Genomic DNA, 16,703 nt, shown 5'->3' on the forward strand with positions numbered 1-16,703 from the left:
TGTGTTTTATAAATAAAAATAAAATCATATTTCAAGCCAGGTGGTAGTGAGGAAGGAAATATTATTGGTTTGGGAATGGTGGTAGATTTGAAATCATTCTTTGGAGAGCAAATCTCTTTCTAGCATTGAGGACCCAGTTGAAACATTTAATCGGATTCACAGTCTGAACAATTGTGTGATCTTGGGGAGATTTCGAAGGAGGACTGTGGTTCATTTGAAAATAAAAGAGGTAGTGTTATAAAATGAGTTCCAGTTAGGGAGTAAACCACATGAAATGTAGCTAAGAGGTCGGATGAAAAATATATGATGTCCATTGGAGTAAGTCACTTAGCTGTTCATGTGAACTTACTATTTTGATGAAGTAGTGGTCCAAGGATAAATAAAAGGGAGAAAATAGAGACAGCATGCATAATAATATTTTTAGGCATTTTTTATGAATGGAAAAGAAAAATAGAACAGATATTATGGAGATGTGAAAATAAAGAAGGGGCTTGGTTTAATTTGTTTTTCCACGGAAGACGACTGACGATATCTGGATATAGTAAAGAAGAACTTGTTGCGGTAGCAGGAGTAGATAAATATCTGCTGATAACATTTTACACGTACCGTATATACTCATGTATCAGCCGAGTTCTTCAGCACATTTTTAATGCAGTTTCTGTGATAAAATTAGGTGCCTCGACTGATATTCGGGTCGGCTTATACTCAGGTATATACAATATATACTTGAGCCCAAATTTATTCAATTTCATAACAAGGAAGAATAGAGTTTATCTTTTCATGTTCTCCTGGGGAAAATGTTTTAAGTCTTTCCAAATCAAACTCTTTGGTTTAAAAAAATTTTTCTTTTCTTTAGGATACATCAGGAATGTATGCAGAAATAGACGGCGCCAAAACTAAACTACAAGGAAAACTGTCCAACCTGAGTAGCCTCAGTCCTGATTTAGTCCAAGAAGCTGTTGACCATGCCCGCAATCTTCAAATAGAGGCTGATGAACTGAACAGGTAAAATACTGGCTTCAGAAATGCAAATAGTATCTATGTGGGCTGAATAAAATATTTTTAATAGCTCATGCCAAAGTTCCTGGAATACAGGGTTACGTTTCGTTAGGTTTGCAATATGACTTTAGTTTTAGGGTGGCTTGACAGGTTGGTCAGTCCCTTTGAGAGTCAAGCAGAGTATACTGCATTTATTTGAAAGAAAAGTTCTTTCAGAGATGTTTTTAAATTTTCAGATTAGAAACCTGTGGGTTATGAAGAAGGTGTGTGTGTGTGGGGGGGGGGGTGTTGAAGGGATAAAGGCACCATAATTAGTAAAAGGGTAGCCTCGGGCATGTTATCTGGAAAGACCCGGCCTTGGAGAAGGACATTGTGGTTGGTAAAGTAGAGGGGCGGCGAAAAAGAAGAGCCTCAATAAGCTGGACTGACAGTGGCTGCAACAATGGCTCAAACATCACGTTTGTGAAGATGGCACCGTGCGGGTCAGTGTTTGATTCTGTCTCATGTAGGGTTTTGTGAATCAGAACTGACTTGACAGCACCTAACAACAACAAAGCATCTTTGCGGAGCCCTGGTGGCATAGTGGGTTGCACTTTGGGCTGCTAATCACGAAGTCATCAGTCTGAAACCACCAGCCACTCCATGGCAGAAAGATGAGGCTTTCTGCTCCCATAGAGAAAGAGTCTCAGGGATTCACAGGGAGAGTTCTATTATGGCCTTTAAGGCTGCTGCGTGTAAGAAACAACTCAGTGACGGTGAGTTTGGTTGGGTTCTGTTGTTGTTATTGTTGTTGTTTGGACTTGTGAAGGCATCTTCGTTAGGGACATAACTGCTACATAAAACGGTATCAAGGAGGTCAGATCCCTTTACAAGGCCGTATTCAACCATCATCATCTGCTCACTCATGCTATAAACAGCAATATCTTTCTACCCTAAAGTGCCTAAAACAAAGTGAGTTGGGAATTTGCAAAACAACTCTTCGCTGAAAAAGACGCTAGCCACTCCAGAGTGCCCAGCAGGAACTATCTGATTTCGACACCTGTTAAAAGAAAATCAATTGGCAATTTTCCTCACGGCAACTAGAAGAGAGACATGCACCCTGTGGGCACTCAATTAATGTTAATTGAAATGTACTGAAAAATTGGAATTGAATTCATGACCCTGAAATAAATGGTAAATAATGAGATCATTAGAGAGAATGACTACAAATCTGGTGATTAGAAACAAGGACCGGGAAAGGTCATGCATAAATTACGAATCAATATTAATGTCCGTTCAAAACTTGAATAGCCCTTTTTCCCCTCATTGTCAAAATGTTCAAACTTCCATCCAAATCACCTGAGAATTGATAGAGACAGAGAGGGAGAAGAAGATGGACACACACATACACACACACACACACACACACACGGACGGACATACACAGAAATAGCTGCCACAGATCTGCTGTGTGAAATAGTGTTAGATCCAGAGCCAGTGATGACCATCCCCAAGAAACTGTGCTTTTCATCAAAGCATCCAAATGGTTTGGAGTAGCCTACTGAATTGGAAGAATAGTGGTTTTACGATCCATCCTATGGCTCCCCTCATACCTTTTGTTGTTGTTGTCCATTTATTGAGTGTGTTTCATTGATTGTGATCTCAGAGCATGCCTTCTCTCATGCTGTCACCATGTGCTAGCATGATTCCACAGGTATGTGCACATACTCTACGTGAAACATGATCAGAACACCAATAGTCATGAAGCTCCTCTGTGCTAACTTCTAACAGAGTATGAGGGAGTACCACAAAAAAAAAAGGAAAAAAAGCTCCTCTGGGCGGAGTTCTTATAAGCCCCTCTCCCAGCCCTCACCACCACCACCCCAAGACAAGCAGCCAACAACTCGCTCTGAGTCAGTGCACGCAGTGACATACCTGGGAAGGTTCTCTCTGCTCACAGTGAATTCTTTCATGAAAGCAGTTTCACTCGACGTTCATTATTTGTGATGGCCAATTTAAGAGAACAGTGTGAGGCTGTGAAATTTTGTTTCCCGATTGAGACAAATGATGCAGAAACTGTTGTGATGTTGGACACAGCTTACAAGGACAGCTTTATGCGAAGCACTCGAGTGTAAAAGTGGTTTTCTCATTTCAAAAAAGGTGAGCTGTCAGTTGATGACAAACCTTGTTCTGGACGTCAACTTCCCAACAGATGAGAATGTCACCTCGTAGTGCATTTGGAGTTTGTTCCGCCAGGTCAGACTGTTAATAAAGCTGTCTGTTTAGAGCTTCTACAAAGACAGCATTGCAGTGAGTGACCACAAAGGCCTAATGTGTGGCAAACAGGGACCAATTTTGCCACCACAACAGTGCATCTGCTCACACAGCCATCTCGGTTCACCAGTTTTTGGCAAAAAATACCATGCCTCTCTTGCCCCACACACCTGACCTTGCTCCACGCAACTTCTTTTTATTTCTGCGAATGCAGAGGGACCTGACAGGACAGCCGTGCAATGAGGTAGAAGAGGTCAAGAAAAAGACAAGGGAGGTGCTGTCAGCCATCCAAACAGATGAGCTTGAAAAATGTTTCCAAGAATGGAATCACAGCTTTGACCAATGTATTAAGTTAATGGAGCATATTTTGAAGGTGATAAGGTGGCTTTGTAAAAAAAAAAAAATTAAATACATAGCTTTGAAAAAAAATCCGTTTTGGCGGGGTACCCTCTCATATACTAAAGACATCTAAATTTATAGATGCCTTCCCTTCAAATCGTGACTAGTCTTCAGCATCTATCTGGTACCCACAATGATTTGCATGCTGTGCTTCAAACACAGACATACCGCACTAAGGAGCTTCCATCCTAAAGCACATTTTCATTGTTAATACTGATTTAGTGTCTTTTTTGTGCCTCATAGTAAAAGCAAAGTGATACAGGCTCAGTTTCAAGTCCTTGGGTCTATCTTTTTACAACTCTAACCAGAGAAGCTTATGGTGGTGGGGGGGGTGGGCGGGGATTACCAAATAATTGTTACATCTTAGTCCTCTCTTTCCTTTATTTTAAATTTTTTATCTTCCTCATGTTTTATTTTTTGTGTCATTTTTAAGAACATAGGAGTTGAGCAGCCAGCGGGCAGTGGGGGGGGGCAGGGATGGGGGACAAGGTAATAGTATTTAGATTAGATTTTTCTCTCTGCGTAGAACTGCATTATCATTTTGGAGGGCCCTAGGCCCTTTTGCCTTTGTGGCCCCTTCCTCCATTAAGTAGCACTAGAAATTGTATTTTACAACTGTGCCGGCCTAAAGGCTGACATGTGGTTATTATACCTTCGTTCTTCTGGTTTGGCAAAAAGTAAAATACTCACATATTTGTGGGCCCTTACAAGAATTGCAGGCCCCAGACACTGTGCCTACTGCTTAGGCCCAATGGGAAAATGATGCTCCAGCAGAGGAGATGCAATGCTGCTGCTGCGGTTCTTCCCCTGGTGGCTTGATGGTGACAATTTGAGATGGTTACAATGCATAGCCGTGGATAAAAGTAAGGGAGGGGGATGAGGAAAGGCAAGGAAGTTACTATGAGACTAAGAGACCATCCCAAAATAAATAAATAAATGAAGTCTATTCTGACTTATAATCAACTTATAGGACAAAACAGAACTCTTTGGATTCCCAAGCCTGTAAATCTTTGCAGAGCAGAAAGCCTCCTCTTTCCCCAGAGGAGTGACTGGCGGGCTCAAACTGCTGACAGGATGGTTAGCAGCCCAGTGTATAAAACCATTGTGCCCTCTGGGCTCCTTAAGGGAGCAGAGGGGAGCTGGAACCGCTCAGGGCCGCCAGGAAGCAAACGGCCAGCCTGAAATCAGTCAGGGGTTTGACGCAATGAGCTAGTACGGGGACTGCCGTCTTATAATGAGGAGGCTTCAAAAAGTCCGTGGGAAGATTCCATTGTCTCTTAGTTCTATTTTTCCACAAGCTTTTGAAGCCCCTTATGTACTGGGTCGCAGAGAATCTTCCTAAGGACACTGATGAATCTAGCAGTCCTCATCTGGAGGAAAGGCAGGGTGGGGAAAGGGGAACTGATAGATTTAAGGCTAAACAAAATTCAGACAAAGGATTTAGAATGCATTGGGAAAGCTGGGCAGAGTTTCTAAAGGAAGAAGAAGCATTTATCAGTAAAATACATTGCGTCAGATATACTCACAATGTGAAATTTTCAATTTGGGACATAGTTTAGGTATTGCAAACATCAACCAACATGCTCATTGGGTGCCACAGACAGTAAGGGGCACGTCACCGGTCTTGTCCCAGGCTTCCCTCACGTCAGTCCCGCGAGGCCCATGCCATGATGGACACTCACTGAGGGCGTCACTGGCCCTGACACTGGCCGGGTAGAGGCCTTGTCAGCGCCTATAGTGTGTAAAGGTGGGATAAGCATGGAGCCTACACGCTCTAACTGTAGCGGCCTGAGCTGACCTGCCAAGAGGGTTCGCTACTCACTCGACCCAGAGAACCCTACAAAATCCTGCAAATCAAGAGGGCCGAACCTCCGGGTCCACTTCAAGAACACCCGGGAAACTGCCCAGGCCATCAAAGGCATGCACATCCGGAAAGCCCCAAATACTTGAAAGACGTCACTCTGCAGAAGCAGTGTGTGCCTTTCCGACGGTACAATGGTGGTGTTGGCAGGTGTGCCCAGGCCAAACAGTGGGGTGGGACCCAGGGTCGGTGGCCCAAAAAGAGTGCTTAATTTTTGCTTCACATGCTTAAAAATGAAGAAAGTAATGCTGAACTGAAGGGTTAGATGTGGATTCTCTGGTCATTGAGTACATCCAGGTGAACAAAGCCCCAAGATGCACTGCTGGACTTACAGAGCTCATGGCCAGATCAACCCATACCTGAGCTCCCCCACTACACTGAAATGGGCCTGAGTGAGAAGGAACAGATCGTTCCCGAACCAGAAGAGGAGGGTGCACAGAAGAAAAAGATTTCCCAGAAGAAACTGAAGAACCAAAAACTCATGGCTCAGGAATAAATTAAGCTTAAAATAATAAAAGTGTTTAAAAAAAAGACTATACACTTCAGGAACACAGCTGAGTCTCAGGAGTGAGACAAGCCAGGCCAGCATGGTCTCTGGAGAAGCCAGACACTGCTCTCAGGGCCTCAGCTTCTTCAAGGAAGGAGGAGTAACACCACCTGGGTGGTGGGTGTGGTAACAGTTAGAGAACTCACACCTGGAAAGGGACTAGGCTGAGCACATAAAAGATGCTCAGTATATGTTATTTTCCTTCCTTGGCGGGGTGTGGTGGGTGGGGATGGGGGAGTAGGATCTATTATAGGGAAGGAGTTAAAGAGGAGAGCAAGATGGAATAGAGTATACCTAATAAGTTGCCTTAGCACCGTGCTGGTGTAAAACCTTGCTTCTTTTTCTTTTTTAATGAAAAGGGAGTAGTGGTGCTGATTTGGGAAGCAGTGGGAGGGGATGATTACGGGTCCATTCCTGTGCCTGACCACACCGCATAAACAAGCATGGCCTGGAGTTGGTGCAAATCCTACTTTTTCATCATTGTTCCCTTTTGCCCGGCTGGCGCCAGGCAGGCTGGTCACCGCGTGAGACGGAAATGCAGTCTGCGGGGAGCAGAGAGACAGGAATCCCAAGGAAATGTGTCCCAGCTCAGGAAGGTTTGCTGCACCACATGACTCTGAATCGCGCCAGGGTAGTCCCTGTGGCTCCTGCGAGTACAATGTTTTAATAAAGCCTTAAAAATGGGTTCACTTCCCTAGGAGATAAGAAAGAGAAATAATGAAAAAAAACTTTTATTAACAGAAACTTGCACAGTTCAGATACCAATGGGCTGGTCCAGAAGGCTTTGGATGCTTCAAATGTCTATGAAAATATTGCCAATTATGTCATGGAAGCCAATGAGACAGCAGACTTGGCTCTGAACATCACTGATCGAATATATGATGTGAGTATTTCCTTCCTTTAATCCTTATTTGTATCATGCCTGAATTAAACTGGGATCTCTAGAGAAACAAAACCAGTGAAGTGTACATAGGTATAGATACAGAGAGGAAATATACCTCAAGGAATATATATCAAGGAAATGGTTCACATGGTTATACAGGCTGGCAAGTTCCAAGTTCATGGAACAGATGCCAGAGTGGAGGCAGAGGGAAATGAATTCAAGGTCAATAGTTCAGATGGCATGATGCTGACAACTCACAGAATTGGCAGGCAACTGACTGAAGTCCAAAGAGCTAGAGGTCAGATGACAAGCCAGATGCAAGATCCAGACCCAGCAAAAGCGAGAAGCTTTTCCACAGTGTCCAAATATATTAGACCAGACCTCTCATGGAACATCTTTCCATTGAGTGGCTGGCTGGACACAGGGTCACTGACTCAGGGACATGTAATAACCAGCAGCAGATCTTACCATGGAGAGATCACATGATATTAGAACTCATCATCTGAGATTACTGTGTCTAAACTGCCAAACCACTGAGAACCCTGGCCAAGCCAAGTTGACACAAAAGTTTGACTATCACAGTGCCTTTTCCCACTTTTGGCTTTTCTGCTTTCTAACGTCATCTGTTGAACTTAAAATGTAAATGTCAGAAAAGGTGGGGGATATAACATAAAAAGGGCAGACCTTTTCATTGGTGCAAACCCTTTGGGGCATGCTATTCTCCAATCATCATCAGCCAGTGCCTTGAAAGTTTTCTTTCACCAAATTCCATAAAGAAAATATTTTTAAGATGAGCCCTGCTCATGCTTTATGCATACATTCACATTTTTTTAACTAAAAATGTTTTTGAGTGACTTCTATGTACCAAGCACTTCCATTGAGTCAGAACACTGGTCTAGGTTCACTGAATTATTCTCAAAAAAGTTGTATCATGAAATTCCAAGGGCATTATTTTCTCCTGTCTACATTTGACTTCCATTTTGAGCTATGAGAATGTGCTGTATAAATTGGAGTTGGTAGGGAACAGATAAACTGTGTCATTTAAATCCTCAAGCCATGAAAAGCTTGCTGGTGCTGTGATTCTTACTGTCTCCACCCAATTCCTTTACAGGCTGTGAGTGGGATTGACACTCAAATCATTTACCATAAAGATGAAAGCGAGAACCTCCTCAATCAAGCAAGAGAGCTGCATGCAAGGGCAGATTCAAGTGCGTCTCTTTGCTTCTCTCTTCCTACTAGCTTATAGCTGTGGCTGTAGACACACTGCCATCCAGAGAGTATTTCTACATAAAGACTGAGATTGCAAACGCCTATGGCTATAAGAATAGGTGGTGTTATAACCGAATCATATGTTGTTCGTTTCTGTTCGAGGAGCTCTGGTGATGCAAAGATTAGGCACCACATTAAGGCTGGTGATTTAGATCCACCTGCCACTTCCAAGATTTACAGCCTGTGGTCTGTTCTGCTCTGTCCTACAAGGCTGCTATGCTTTGGGAGTGAATTGATAACAATGTGCTTGGTTTGATCTTGGTTTCTAGTCCAAGTCCAGGTACTAGAACATGGATATTGGAGACTTTAAACTAAATTGTGGTTTTAAAAAAAAAAAAGGTTGTGCAATAAAATGCCAAAGCCCATAAGTATATACTCGCTGACACACAACAACGCTATAGGACAGGGTAGACCTGCCCCTGTTGGTGTCCTGTCTAAGGGGGTAGAAACCTCCTCTTCCTTCTGTGACTCAGCCAGGGCTTCTAACGCAGCAGCCCACCCATACCCGCCATGCCATTAGAGTGCCACAAGAACACGTGGGAATATCTGATTCCGAATATGGTACAATCGGCTAATTGTTAAAAATGAACCATAAATACAAATGTTCAGGGAGCTAAAATAGCCCCTGGTGGTGGTTACCATCAAGTCATTTCTGTCTCGGAACCTCATGTCTGCAGAGTAAATTTTCAAGGCTGTGATCTTTGGGAACTATACTGAACATAGATTTATCTTCCTTGGACAATTCGGGAGGCCCTTCAGATTGTTTAGAATCCGGAGATCAGCCATCACTATAAACTTACGTGAGGATAACAGATGTCCCAAACCTGCACGCCATGTACTGGAATTGGAGCGAGATTAACGCTCTATGGAGAGAAGAATGTCCACAGGTCGGAGCACGCAACTAGCACACGAGCCAGAGTGATAGCCAGCTCTCGGAAGAACGAGAAGAATTCCAGAATCCTCCCTTGAGCTGCTGCAGAGGGGCATGCTGCAGGGTTTAAAATCAGGAAAGGTGTGCAGCAGGGCTGCATCCTCTCACCGTGCTTCTGCAATCTGTGTGCTGAGCCAATCACCAGAGAAGCTGGATGGTAAGAAGAAGAACGCGACATCCGGATCGGAGGAAGGTCTAGTAACAACCTGCAGATGACACAACCTTGCTCACTAAAAGGGAGAAAGACTTGAAGCACTTGCTGATAAAGATAAAGGAAAGAAGACCAAAAGCTTCACAACTGGATCAATAGGTAGCACCACTGGGTGCACTCACTCAGAGCAAATTGATGCTCGCCTAGCAGGAAAAATGCGAACTGCCAAAGCTCCACTCTGCCCGGCGCCATGCCGGTTTCATTGTGGTACCCTTCATCTCCTAGGCATGTGTCAGGAGAGACCGGTCCTGGAGCAGGACAGCCTGCTTGGCAAAGGGCAGGGGCAGCAAAGAGGAGGAAGGCCTGCCACCGAATGAACTGCCACTGTGGCAGCAACAATGGACTAAGCCTAGGGACAACTGCGACTGTGCACAGGACTGACTTTTGTTCTGCTTTGCATAGGGTTGCTCTTGGTCAGAACTCCCTCCACGACACCGAACAACAACAACTGTGTGCATTTGCCAAACCAAGCACACCTGAAAGAGTGGGACGGGGGCGGGGGGATGGAATTATTTTAGTCAACTTAGCAAATTGCTCTTAAAAATAATTGATTAAAATTTTCACAAATTACAGAGGTAGTAAACTCAGGCTGTTTGAACATTAACAAATAAAATTGGAAATTCACTATCTAGACGTTAACTTCTAACCACCATCTGAAAACAAAGACAAAATTAGAAAGTGAACCCTTGACACAAGCAGATCAAAGCAATGAATCTCAGGTCTGAATTTGCATTTCTGCAGAAGCTACTGTGCATGAAACTTACATGCATTTTGCTTTTCACATATGGAACACTTAACTACTTAATCACAATAAAGCAATTATCGTTTTAAGTATTCTGGGTAAACAAAAGTAATCACACAGCGATTCCGTTTCCCTAATCTAAATAATTTCAAGACTCTAATCAATGCATTATATAACTCTAATCATAAAGTATTCAGAAAATAATGAGAATTTTAGTAACTAATTACAATGCTAATTTCAAATATATTTAAATAAATGTCATCTCTATGTATTGCTTTTGCTTCTTGTGTTGTCAAGATCAAAATATGAGCATCTTCATGATGCAGTGGTTAAAATAGTTTATTCTCTTGGATGATTGGCAATATTATTTCCTCAACCCTGCCACTATTGAGTTATAAGAAAAAATGAAAGCACCTTTTCTATTCTGGGACTAGCATCTCCTATGTGGCACATTTCATGACCAGATCAATCTCCCTGCATCAGCCTCTTTGAGCATCGCAGGTCTGGTCGCCTGTTTTATCACCTTGTTTGTTAAATCCCCCCATTTTATGAAAGGGCCAGAAACTGGCACTGTGTGGCTCAGATCTTTATAGGACTACTTCCTTTCATACAAAAAAAAAATCAAACTCACTGTCATCAGTCAATGTGACTCACAGTGACCCCTTGTGGGTTTCTGAGACCATACTGGTTATGGGAGTAGAAAGCCCAGTCTTTCTCCCTCAAAGCTGCTGCTGGTTTCAAACTGTTGACCATGCGATTGCAGCCTAACACGTAACCACTACATGACTAGGTCTCCTTGAATACACGCTCCCCCCACCCCAGGGAACTAGCAATATGTTAATTAATACCATTCTCTTTTCTTTACCCGGGGACTGATTGCATTTTGTGCTCAAGAGCTACACTTAGAAATCGTAGAAAAGTTGTGACTTGTCTATGTATATGTTTAACATCAATGAAACTGCCATTGAGACGATTGAGGAAAGCAAATTATCCTTATACAGTCTTCAATGTATATATAAATGTATGTGTAGTCATCAATGTATATATAAATGTGTGCGTGTTTGTGTGTATATAGAAGAAAAGGCCTGTATATTTCAGCTCTTTATTGTTTGTGCTGCCAGGTGCTACTAGTCACAGCAGTGCTGTGTATTTCTCAGTCAAACAATCAGCTAGGGCCTCTGTACCCATTATAAATCACTTTAGAGGACCTAAGTCGTTCTCAACCAGTATTACACATTTTCTGCAACCGTGTCCCTCTTATTCTGAGTACACGTTTGCAGATGTAGCGATCTAGGTTCAGAGTATTCCGAATATTGAAGAGGATTCCGTAGTACAAATCAGAATTGTTCTTGTTGAGACAGACTTTGGTGGACCTCCTAGCCCATCTGCTACTTTCTGTTTCTCCTCACACCCACAGGCAGTGCTGAGGCGGTAGCTGACACCAGCAGGCGAGTGGACGGAGCCCTGGCCAGGAAGAATGCCCTGAAAAGCAAACTAGATAATGCCTTTGAGCACCTACAAGCAGCCGAGCGAGGTAAGGAACCAAGTAGAACTTCTGTTTGCTCACTGGGGTGTAACAAATGTTCGAGATTAGGTTCGTTCCAGAATTTACCTGTCACTTTTTATAAATAAATTCTATTTCTGGTTATAAAAGAAAATTATACTCATTACCAAAATAAAGTTTTACTAGAGAGTACGAAGAAAAAAATATTTTTTGACCTACTGAAACTTTATTTTCTATTTTTTAAATCATTTTATTAGGGACTCATACAATTCTTATCACAATCCATACATACATCCATTGTGTCAAGAACATGTGTACATATTTTTATATGACCACACTACCTCAGAATAGCAATTAATAAATTATGTGAACATTTTCTTTTGATCTTTCATGTGTGTGAATGGAGTCATGCTATTTATGCTGTTGGATAACCTGCATTATTAACAAATTTGCCCTAATTTAGGTATTGTGTTTCTCTGTCCCCAACTGCAAGCAGGGCCCCTCTCTTCTACCAACTCCATTCTGATCTTGCCAACAGGGAGATCAAGGAGCCAATCTAGGACTGCCATGTTCTCTTAGATGTGATTGAAAGCAGATGGGCCTTCCGCAGCACGGCCCAAACTAAATCACTCCTGCTGCCTAGCCGACCAGCTAACACACTCAGCTGCCAACCACGTGGTGGGAGGCTCAAGTCCAAAGGAGGCCCTTTAAAAGAATGAACGAACGAGCCCTTGACAATCTCGGGAGCAGTGTCCCAACTTCGACGCGGACATGTATGGGGGTCACCATCAGTGGGGGCAATGTGGTGGCAACTGGTAGATTCTGTTTTCACTCAAAGAAGTAAGACCGAGCTGTTATTGAGTCCATTCCAACTCATAATGACCCATGCAGGCCCCCGAGACTTGCATAAGTCTCTATGGGAGCAGTTAGCCTCATCTCTTTCTCATGAAGTGACTGCTGGATTCGAACTGCCTCCCTTGCTATGAACAATCCAGTGCTTACACACATCACAGCCAGGGCTCCTTAACCATAGTAGCAGTACTTTATACCATGCCAAAGTTCTGCCCAGGAGAGTTCCATCCACTGCTCATCCTCATCATTGGTGTCGCCAGGGCTGCCATGCATGCACTCTCACTACATGCCTGCGCTGCCTCCTGGATGGGCCGCATCACTGTTGCCTCTTGGCAAATGTCTACCCCAAAGTGTGTCAAGGTAAGAGGACCTCTCCCAAAAGACACAGCTCGGGAGTAAGAAGCCCAGCTGGAGTTCTTCAAGTTCAGACCTAAAGATACAATGAAATGTTGCTCCACTTGAAAATGTTTAACAGCCTCAATTGAGAGGTTTTTATTGCAGGGGTCATACATAATTAGAAGCTGCCGGTAAGAAAAACAAGTCTTTAAATCCAGTTATAATCCCAAACCTTTTTGTGAGCATAACTTATTTTTATTGTAAATATCTAACTTTTTAAGTGAAATTTCATGTCATCTACTCTTGTATATACGCTTGCTTTTCGTTTTCAAAAACACCTTTCCTTAATAATTTACTTCTGCACCATAGCGTTGCTCTGATAGCAAACATGTTCCACGAGAATTCGTTTTACATAAAGGAAAGTGATAGTTACGTGACTCTCAAGCAAGAGCATCTCAAGTTAACATCTCATAGGCATTTGCTGCGAACTCTCTCACCAGAATTCTAATCCGAGGAGATAATATTCAATTTTTTAAAATTTTACCTCTTAATTTGAAAATGTGTTCAATGAGCCACGTTGCTCTAATGAGACTTTAGTACTCTCCAGGCTAACTTGTTTGTTTGTTTATTTATTTTAAACAACAAAGGAAGTCAAAATCAACAAAACAATAACAGTAACAGCAAAAAGCAAGAACAAAATAACAATAACAAAAAGAAATCCACTGACAAAAAACGGAAAAACTTATAAATAACTCAAAGTCTATTTGTCGGCCTTCGCGAGTGTTTCCAGTCGCCACACTGTCTCCCAAGTCTGTTTTTGGTATTCCCCGGGAGTTTCATCTCTCTGCTCCCCGTACTGCTCTGCTGCATGCCCCCAGTGCCTCGCCGCAGCGTGATGGGGCCAGGCCGTGCGCTAGTCCTGTACTGTGTATCCAGTGCTGTCCCCCAAGGCGTCATGATCAGCGAGGGACACCGTGTCCCATGGTGGGGCCGGCCCGACAGACCTCCCCCTGCATTGTCTGCTCCAAGCAGGAACATCGTCCTTGGGCTTGATGGGCCAGGATGTCCTCTCTTCCCTCTCCATCCCTTTGCGTTTCTCCTGTGTGCTCTAATCTGACACGCCCCTCTCCCCAAACTGTAGCCCCAGTGCTGTCCTCTGAAGTGCATTCTTCTCATAGAAGAAGGGGTGTCCACACAGTCAGGATTGGAGCCGACCCAGCCTCACTTATGAATACTGTTTATAATCTTTTGAACATCCAAATTGTACCATAATTGACATAAAATTACAGATATTAATTTTGCTTAAAAACCCAAAACTTAATATCTTTTATCTTGGTGATTACATAGGCATTCATGCTTCCCAACAAATGTCCCAGTTCTCTGCAAAATGACCCCCTTGTGTTCTGTGTAAAGGTGATGCTCACCAGCGGCTGGATGAATCCAAGAAAATCACAGCGGGAATTAACAAGACAACGATGGAGCTCCAACAGGCCGCCACAGCGATGGCTCGCAATGTAACCACCTGGTCCCAGAACCTTCACATGTTTGACTCTTCTGCTTACAGCACTGCAGTGGACTCTGCCAGAGATGCAGGTATCCCTTAGAAGCTGCACAATTTAGGTCCAATTCAGGAATTGGTCATGAAACTCTTCCATCTTTTGTTAAGAAGACATTTTTTTTATTTGGGTTTGGAATTGGAAGTATTGTAAAAGTTCATTTAAGCTAAGGAAATATTATTTTTGCTTCAATTTATCTAGCAGAAGTAAATGAAAGTGTCTTTCATTTACACTATATAGATTGATAAAAAAGATCCTTCTTACTACATGAGATAATAGTAGCAATTATTTTTATCAATATGATGAATGGTGATCCTTTGGGAAAGAAGGTAAATTAAATGTTAGTATAAATAACCTTAACAGAGTATCAATTAATTTTAAGGGGCTGGGGGAATATCCTAAACTACATTGCCTTTGTTGTTGATGGAGTCTGTTCTAACCCATAGCAACCCTTACCTGAGTACAGCCGGTTATTTTATTACCAAGTAGAGAATATGGCCAAACTTAACCCTACTCTCCCATTCAGAGCCCTTTGTCAACTAACTGGAACATATAATTTTTTGTTTAATCATTTTATTGGGGGCTCATACAACTCTTATCACAATCCATACATATATATCCATGGTGTCAAGCACATTTGTACATTTGTTGCCACCATCATTCTCAAAACATTTGCTTTCTACTTGAATCCCTGGTATCTGCTCCTCAATTTCCCCTCCCTCCCCACCCCTCTCCCTCATGAACCCTTGATAATTCATAAATTATTATTATTTTGTCATGTCTTACACTGTCCGACATCTCCCTTCACCCAATTTTCTGTTGTCCATCCCCCAGGGGGGAGGTTATATGTAGATCCTTATAATCGGTTCCCCTTTTCTCCCCCACCTTCTCTCCACCCTCCCAGTATCACCACTCTCACCACTGGTCCTAGGGGTTAACCTGTCCTGGATTCCCTGTGTTTCCAGTTCCTGTCTGTACCAGTGTACATCCTCTGGTCTAGCCAAATTTTAAAGAGAATTGGGATAGGGGCGGTGGGGTGGAGTGGAGGGAAGCATTAAAGAACTAGAGGAAAGTTTTATGTTTCATCATTTCTACACTGCACCCTGACTGGCTCATCTCCTTCCTAAGACCCTTCGGTAAGGGGATGTCCAGTTGCCTACAGATGGGCTTTGGGTACCCACGCCCCACTCACCCTCATTCACAAGGATATGATGTTTTGTTCTTTGATGCCTGATACGTGATCCCATCGACAGCTCGTGATCACACAGGCTGGTATGCTTCTACCATGTGGGCTTTGTTGCTTCTGAGGTAGATGGCCACTTGTTTATCTTCAAGCCTTTATGACCCCAGATGCTATATCTTTTGATAGTTTGGCACCATCAGCTTTCTTTACCACATTTGCTTATGCATCCGCTTTGTCTTCAGTGATCATGTCGGGAAGGTGAGCATCATGGAATGCCAATTTAATAGAACAAAGTGTTCTTGCATTGAGGGAGTACTTGAGTGGAGGCCCAATGTCCATCTGATACCTTAGTAGTAAACCTATAAATATGTACACATAGATCTATTTCCCCATTCTCATATATAATATATTTAAATATGTACATGTGTGTATTTAGACCTCTATAAATGCCCTTGGCCTCCTAGTTCTTTCCTCTATTTCCTTTTACTTTCCTCTTGTCCCACTATCATGCTTAGCTTTCATTTGGGTTTCAGTACTTCCTCTTGGTTACATATCCCTTGATCAAACCCTACCAGGCCTCTTACACCCTCCTTGCCACCAATTTTGGATCACTTGTTGTCCCCTTGACCCTGGGTTTGTTAATACCACTTCCTTTCCCCCATTTCTCCCTCTCCCATGTCCCTCCAGAACCATCAGTCCTGTTGTTTTCTCCTCCAGCTTGTTTATCCCGCCTACCTTATGTAGATAGACCTGCAGAGATAATATGCCCAAAAACAAGACAAAGCAAAACAAAACAACAATGACAACAACAACAAAAAGTAAAGCCTGTAAATATTTCAAGATCTATTTGTTGACCTTTAGGAGTGTTTTTCAGTTGAGTCTAATGGGTGCCACACTCTGGCCCCAAAGTCTGTTTTTGGCATTCCTTTGGGACTTCCTTGCCCTGCTCCCCTTACTGTTCATGCCTTTAGTGTTTTGCCTCGGTGTGATGGGGTCAGATTGAGCACAATTCATACACTGTGTCTCCAGTGTTGTCCCCCATAGGGTTATGGGTCAGCAAGGGATGTCACATCTCATAGTGGGGCTGGCCATATGGTCCTCTTTGTGCATTGGCTGCTCTGAGCAGGGATATCTTCCTCAAGGCTTGGTGGGCCAGGATGTGCTCCACTCTCTCTTC

General features: G+C 43.0%; 1 protein-coding gene across 2 annotated transcripts in view; it reads left to right on the forward strand.

Annotated features, from left to right (window-relative positions):
* The window catches only part of LAMA4 (laminin subunit alpha 4), a 166,888-nt gene that overhangs the window by 103,364 nt on the left and 46,821 nt on the right, over positions 1 to 16,703 (forward strand). For both annotated transcript variants that reach the window (XM_075554655.1, XM_075554656.1), the window contains exons 14-18: positions 857 to 1,005; positions 6,801 to 6,942; positions 8,054 to 8,150; positions 11,513 to 11,629; positions 14,201 to 14,380. In XM_075554655.1, the coding sequence (XP_075410770.1) occupies positions 857 to 1,005; positions 6,801 to 6,942; positions 8,054 to 8,150; positions 11,513 to 11,629; positions 14,201 to 14,380 (685 nt within the window). The remainder of the gene's footprint in view (positions 1 to 856; positions 1,006 to 6,800; positions 6,943 to 8,053; positions 8,151 to 11,512; positions 11,630 to 14,200; positions 14,381 to 16,703) is intronic.

This window comes from Tenrec ecaudatus, chromosome 7, assembly GCF_050624435.1.
Source record: "Tenrec ecaudatus isolate mTenEca1 chromosome 7, mTenEca1.hap1, whole genome shotgun sequence".
Taxonomy (NCBI): domain Eukaryota; kingdom Metazoa; phylum Chordata; class Mammalia; order Afrosoricida; family Tenrecidae; genus Tenrec; species Tenrec ecaudatus.